The sequence below is a fragment of the Aptenodytes forsteri genome, unplaced genomic scaffold (assembly GCF_000699145.1).
Source record: "Aptenodytes forsteri isolate BGI_AS27 unplaced genomic scaffold, ASM69914v1 Scaffold299, whole genome shotgun sequence".
NCBI lineage: Eukaryota > Metazoa > Chordata > Aves > Sphenisciformes > Spheniscidae > Aptenodytes > Aptenodytes forsteri.
In genome coordinates this window covers 2,806,331-2,813,930 of record NW_008794154.1, presented here as the reverse complement: position 1 = coordinate 2,813,930, position 7,600 = coordinate 2,806,331, and the positions used below count along the sequence as shown (strand labels likewise).

The 7,600-nt window shown below is 39.0% G+C and overlaps 1 protein-coding gene across 2 annotated transcripts in view; it reads right to left on the bottom strand.

Moving 5' to 3' along the window:
- PLCH1 (phospholipase C eta 1) overlaps window positions 1–7,600 on the bottom strand; it is a 47,073-nt gene that overhangs the window by 17,033 nt on the left and 22,440 nt on the right. For both annotated transcript variants that reach the window (XM_019472034.1, XM_019472032.1), the window contains exons 9-11: window positions 6,826–6,933; window positions 4,408–4,569; window positions 1,709–1,780 (exon numbers count right to left, since the gene is read on the bottom strand). In XM_019472034.1, the coding sequence (XP_019327579.1) occupies window positions 1,709–1,780; window positions 4,408–4,569; window positions 6,826–6,933 (342 nt within the window). The remainder of the gene's footprint in view (window positions 1–1,708; window positions 1,781–4,407; window positions 4,570–6,825; window positions 6,934–7,600) is intronic.

Sequence of the window (7,600 nt, the reverse complement as noted above, 5' to 3'; positions counted from 1 at the left end):
GATAGGACAAGAGGAAATGGCCTCAAGTTGTGCCAGAGGAGGTTTAGCTTGGATATTAGGAAAAATTTCTTCACCAAAAGGGTAGTCAAGCATTGGAACAGGCTGCCCAGGGAAGTGGTTGAGTCACCATCCCTGGAGGTATTTAAAAGATGTGCAGATGTGGCGCTTAGGGACATGGTTTATGGTTGGACTTGATGATCTTAAAGGTCTTTTCCAACCTAAACGATTCTATGATTCTATGAATGGGCTTTCCAACATGCTATATCCATTAGGATAACTAGTTGAAGTAATTAAATTATTGACACACTTTCCAGCCCTCAGTGTAACCAGCAGTTTTTAGTGGCTGACTTTTGTCTGTGACATCTCATTCCACAGCATTTGTTTTCCTATCAGCGAGCACAGGTTACAATGTGGTGTCCACTATCATGCATAATAGGTACTTGCAGATCTCAACACAAACTGAGTGAATAATGTGCACTTAGCTAAAGCTGCTGAAAGAGGTATGACCACTTTAAACTGATGTAAGCTTATAATCGAAGTGTAAATGTGAGTCCTGGTATTGTCTGCCTAGAGAATTTTTGATGGCTCCTAGCTGGCTTCAGGGCAGATGAGCTGGTGGCTGATTAAGTTCTATGAAGTATTTCATAATTGCTGTTTTTCCTAAACTGCTGCCCAGATTATCAATTACAGAGCGTACTCCCTGCTCTGATGCAGCTTTCACCATGGATAGCACTGAAGAGGAATACAGGTGTCTAGTAGCCTGAGAGCAGAGGAAGCCACTGGTGGCACAGTGACTCAGCTGCAGACCTGCCACATGCCTCTCTCACGACAAGCCTATCTGCTGATTTACTTACTTGGTATTTGCTAATTGACTCTGGGAGGAAGGAAACTTTCAGTTGAATCAGCTCATGCTGAGGCTACATGTTCAATAAATCCAAGCCTCGAGGCACCGTGGAAGTGTGGGAATAGGGGAGGCGGATGACAGGAACACATTTGTCAGGATATGGGAATGGGAGGAAACATGGGCACACTATCCCTTTTGGTGGCCACTATCTGTCCAGCTGTAAAATGAAACCTCACACTCATTTGAATTATATTAGCTCTTGCTTGGTTCGATAGAGCCACCACAGTGAAGACCCAGCGAAGCAGACAATTTGACCTAGCAGCTACACAAATGTATAAATACTATATGCAAAACCACGAAGAGATCAGAACACATTTTTACAAAGCAGGAGCCCAGAGCCAGTACTCAGTCACAGCAGTCCCTTAAAGTGAGTGGAAAGACAGTAAAAGCACACTCTGCCTGGCACTGCTCAGGGTATGAAACAGGGTAAAACTGGACTGTGAATGAAACAAACATTGTCAGCTGTGTGGACAGAGGTCTGGAAAACGAGTACACCAAGGCATTTGTCTACATTGTTCTTCTGCTGCAAGTTTGATCAGAAAATCAGCAATTCCACATCACTAGTAAAGATGATCTTTTTGGTCAGGCAAGATGTTTGAGTTTGCATGATCATTTTTAAAGGGTTCTCCATACTGCTAGCAGCTATATTCTTCTGAATAGCAATAAATATACCAAGTGTAATCACGTAGTCTTTCCTCACTGCCCCCATACACACCATGCTTGTCTCAAGCAATAAAATATACCCAGTGTCTCTAGAATGCTGTCAGATCTAGAACATCAAACTGAGTCTCTCATTTTACTTACTTTGTGTTTACCAAAGTTGCTCATTAATGATCGACTGTGAGACTTTTTTCCACCTTCTTTTGTGTCCAGGTTCTGTGCAGAGAGAGTGCAACAAAAAGTGTGACTAAATACCTTCAGAAGTACCTTTAAGGAGTCTGCTACAGTCTCTAAAAGACATAGTTTCAACCTAATATAAGTTTTCATATATAAGTATGTCACCCTGTTTCACTATTACAAGAGTATAGTGATTGCACATGAGAACAAAATATACTGATCTGTGAACACAAATTGAAATCCAAAATCTCATTACAGGACTTTTCTAATTTCTTTATATACTTGATAGCTTAGCAATCCTCTAACAGTAAGGAAAAATATTAACACTAAGCAGCCGGCCGGAATCTCCCCTAACAGATAAATTTGGACTTTTCATAGGCAGCCTGAAGTCAGAGTTTCACATTTATAACCAGGCCCCTAGACATCGGTCTGATAATTCCTGGCAGCATCTAGCTTTTTCTGTCAGAAAAACACATCCCTTCATCTTCTAAAGAGCACAACAAAGACCTAAAGGTGCTGAAGAATATTCCCCCAGTGTTTCAGCAAGTCCTTTGAACTCAAGTTACTCCCTGTTCAGTGCTGAGTTGGAATTCACTTCTGGCTATCATAACAATAAGGGCACTAGATGGTTTCTTCAGGTCCAAGAAAGTCAATAACCTCTGTATCTACCTTCAAAGGTTTGTTCCTAGCTCACGCTGAAAGTCTGTAAAATGTAGAAGAAAACCTTAGCAGATAAAGTACTTGTCTCCCTCAGATAAGAGTGAGAGTTGACAGTTTCAACAGCAAATCCAAACTAGTATCAGGCCTGCCTGACAGTACCGTACACATTGCCTTCCTCCCTCCCCACAAAAAACCCCATTTGGTAATTACTGGAGATTAGTACATAAACTTGCATTGTGAATGCTTTTTTGCCCCCTTTTTTTTTTAAATAATAGCAAGTATTTGGGAAAATGAAAGGCACATCAGTGACAAAGTAAAGGAAAATGAGATTTGACCAGCAAAAAGAAAAATTTCCCAACAGATCAGTTTCTGGGACATGAATTACACAGTAACTACTAGAAAAGAGCTTTACAACACCACCAAACAAAGCTAGCTAATGAGTTACAGAATTACCAAACCATCACAATGTTTAACCATTTAGTTTTCTCCCATCCAGGTCAACAGTTGATAAAAATTAATTTTCCAGTTGTTTTAACTTACTATTACTAATTGTTCAGCTCTATATTACTTTAAGACCCTTGAAAATAAGTCACATACAATCAGTCTTCACAGAGGACTGTTGCAGCAAGGGAAGAGAACTCTAAATGTCCCTTAATAATGTAAAATAAGTCAATTGGAAAATTCTACCATTTTATGTTATTAACTGACAGATGTTTTAATAACACAGTTGCATTACTGAAGTATTTTCAGTATTCTGGTCACGTCAATGACATGTAATGGGTAATCTCAGGCATCATATCCAACACAAACACCTTATGGAAATTTGTGTTCTTTAAACAAAACTCCCTGGCCCCTCAAATGCTAGCTAGGTGCCAATCATTTCTCCAGATACCAGAGGACATACCAAATGTAATTATTCTAACTCAAAATAACATTGAAATGGCTCATATCTGATCATATTTACTAACATGGGGAGTTTGCTCTCTGAAATCCCACTTTTCTGACCTCATGAAGGCCAAAGGGAACAAGCAAGCTGACTCTGTTCTCACACTGCGAAGCCAGAGTCTGAAAATAACCCTTCTGTCGGGTCAGATGGCTCCGTCCTTCGCATTCTTACAGCCTCTTCCCACCACAATGCAGCTTTGACCAGATGTCTCAAGCATCAGCACAAGCCGAGTACATTTTCTGTAGTCAAGCCTGGCTTCAGGCAAAACTCTCATAGGTCCAGCCTTGGAGAAAGAGATTGATAAGAACTACATAAACCTTACAGAGTGGGAAGATGTGCAGAAAGCAGAGGTACATGTACTTGACCTTTAAGACTACACTGGTTACAAAGCAGGCACATCCCCCACAGAACGATTCACTCTGTAATTTAACATAACTGGGGTTTGCATCCGGTTGAGGTGAAAGTACAGTAACTGTGGATTCAAGGTACTAACTGTCTATTGACGTACTCAAAATTCCGACACATTTTACTGTTTTACAAAAATAGTTTTATGTCAAAAAGGAAAAGAAACATACCATTCTTGATATAAAACAGTCTGGGCATGAAAAAACAGAACCTTGCTTAGGGCAGTAAAAGCACAATCCTGTTTAGTGCTGTACAAAACAGCCATCAGCATTACAGTCAGACAATGCTTTCAGTTATCACGGCCAGTCTTGACAGGACTAAGGCAACAGAAAAAGGATCTTTCCCCAATAACCTAGACACAAACCAAATTGTTTGACACATGCTTGCAATATTGGTACTTACTGAATTAGTTGCTTCCAAGTCTTACAAGGAATAAACCAGATTAGAACATACTGAAACCACATACTCTTCACATTTGACCATTTAAATTCTCTAATCAGATATTTTCCTGAAATTGTTCCAAATTTTCATTTTGGATAAAACAAACTCTCAGAAGTTGCTAATAAGTTATCAGCTTTCTCATCTGAAAAATGTGCAATACACATCGCATTGTCTAATATTCAACAGAGCATGTGAAGGGGAAAAACCCACATACCTGTTTCAGGTTAACATTTAAACCCTCATGAGTTGCCTTTAGCAGTGCTCTCACAGTGAAGCTGTCAGGATCTTCTTTGTCCCTGATTTGGGATTCTTTTATCAGAGATTCCAGTTTTGTTCTTATAAAAGATTCCACCTGGTGCTCAGTTGCACCATTACTCTGAAACACATTAAGAAATCCAGTTAAAGTAGATTATTATGTCCATCACTTCTGGGACAGCCTGAAGGAGCATTACACATGCTTCAGGCCACACAGTGCTCCCAACATTTCCTTTCTCTGTACAAGAAAAAGGTTCTTGCGTAATCCTGCCTGATTTTGCCTTTTCTATTGGTGTCTTTTACTGCAATTTCCATTTTCTTCTTTAGCCGTCCTGACACATAATCTACTCTGCCTCACCAAACACAGTCCACCATGTAGATCACCCCAGAACGTGGCCCTGGTGTTAGCTCTTTGTTTCAAAACAGTCACAAGTCTGACCTCCTCTTTCAGAAGATGGCATGAATTCTCAGCTAATGCACTTACATGCTTTCTTCAAAATATCAGACAATCCAAAATATCAGACATCACTAGATTCCTGCTCCAAATGGCAAGACAGAGGAAGCAATTACCATTAACAACAATTGTATGGACTACACAGACACAAACTAGTCTCTTAGGTAAGGCGCTTAAAATAAAAATGGATCTTCTAGAACAATAGTGCGCACCTAGCATTCCTCTGTCCATGGGGTGTAAGACCTCTCCTGAGACAGGAGAGGAAAGCAACTGTTCCGTCCTAGCATATTCCCTTTCTAGTCCCAAAGACATACTGTGTTTTGCACTGGCTTTAAGGACTGCCAAATTTTGTCCTAGGTCTTTCTGTTGAAGAAAGCATCATCTCATCAGAAGTGCTCAAGCCACGTTAGTAAAGCATGTGTGGAGCACACAGACTGCTCCTATTGAACAGCATGTAACAATGAATCACGCATTATGTTGGTTCAGAACTGGTTAAGCAATTTTATCTCATCTTACTATACCCATAATTAGAGTTATGTTCATTCAATATATTCTTTTTCCCCTGAACTTACACCTGTGGAAGTTTGTACCTGTGCTTAATCATATTCCTAAAGATTTATGGGACTGGGAGTCTTCAAGCTTCCTCAGAAATTAGTTAATGCCAAATATTTCCAATTCTGTAGTAAATACTAACAGAAATATAACATTCTGAGTCATTGAACGAGCTGATTTTATCCTATGCTTCAAGCGTTCACTGCAGGGCTGTACTTCTGTACGAGACTGTCTCGTGGAACATACAGGTTGAATGAAATCCAAGCGCAATCTAACCTCTAAATAATTAAGAAATTAATTAATCATGATTTTGTCCAGTAGCATAAAGAGGGTTTGTTTATCTAGGGGGGTGGGGATCAAATCAGCCCTTCTGTGTGGTTTACTTGAATCTCCAAAAAGATGTTGCTGACACTAGCATTTTAGCAGCATCAGGGTAGGGGAAGAACCAGCATAAACATACGCTTCCTCTAAACCAGTTCAGATGGGGACTTCTGTTACCTGTAAAGCAAATCCCAAGCTATTCTGAAAAACCTTCAATTGCTAATAGCAGGCATAAATGATACAGACAAATTAAAAGCTCAATATGTAAACCAAAACCAGTTAATGAGAACTACAGATAAGTGTTTCTGTGCGGCAACAAGACAAACTCACTGGGCTACATTCAAAAGTGGAGATAAACACTATACTTGCTAAATATTAATTTGAATTTGATCTATTCTTGCTGCATCTCCCTAAATAGTATTTATTTTGCTCAAAAGTTTTAACTGGTGAAGCAAGGCTGCCTCCTGACTATAAAAAAAGCACCTGCTGGATAACGTGTATTAGCATTGCACACCAGTTTCAGTTTTTAGCAAACACATGTGTTAATAAAATTAACAGCAGAAAAATAAACGAGGACTTAAGAAATAAAGGGAACAGATAGCAATCTTCAGTGTCAAAAAATAAGAAACAGAAGGACTGAAAATAATAATGTTACACACCTCAATTTTTTTTTTCATTTATATGTGTCCTTTCATAATATTAACCTAGAAATCCTGTAGCAATTCCATCATGCCATTGCTTTGAGTACTACACATTTGTATCTGAAAAAAGTCTAGCATGCTTACGGTGCTGGCATCAATGTTTTCAGTCTAGTGTACCTAAAGTACTTAAATCTGTTATTTATATGATTTAAATTCCAAAGCATGCATTTCTGAACAATGTCATTCCATATCTAAATGTGAAATTATATAACTTCTGCATCTTAATGACCTGACTTAGAAATCAAAGTTAAAAACTATAATCTGCTAATAACTGTAAGTAGAATTATGGAGCATGCACATAAGAAATATAGAGATGGAACAGTTCTGGGAACTGTGTATATGCACATACATAGCAGGGCTTTAATTTGCAGTCATCTTCAATTTCATCAGCACTATCCTCATCTGAAACTTCTCCTTCCTCAGCATCTGCTCCAAGACTGTATGGCAACTTTTTACCCTAAAATGAGGAAAAAATATTCACAATAAATGCACACGTGGTCAGTGTTATTTAGTGCGAAGACCAAAATAGCCCATTCCTCAACTATTCCTTATGTGAACTGTGACCAGAGTTTAGAATTCATTTTCAGAGTCTCATGCAAACTGGCTCCAGATTATCACAGGTGATAATTTAAGTATTTCTGGAAGAGTTTGTTACTGAAAGACCTTTGCAAGCTCTTTCAAAAAAAGCATACCATCTCCCATCTCTGGAGCAAGCCAGCAAGTGCCCAAAAGATTTGAGTTGACTCCCAGATATTTCAAGCTTACGCTTGGCAAGCAGACTGTTGTATACTTAAAATAAAAAAATCAGAAGCTGAGATTTTGTTACAGGCTCTTCATCAGAACAGAAAATGCAGACACAAAAGAACTCACTGCAAGCAGCCATCAACATGAAGAAAGCAGCAAAGCCTATTTTAATATTGCATGCTCATGCAAGGGTGTAGTCAGCAATCCAAAATTAGTTGCTAATCCAGTACTGTGAATGTCATATACCTCCATTAGAAAGGAACTACTTTAATTCCATGTCTAGTTTCCAACATCTGATTAGAGTGGTGAGCATCAAACAGAGGTTATTGGCTACTTCTGGTAAAAAAAAAAAAAAGGCTCCCACAGAACAATTATCCTTT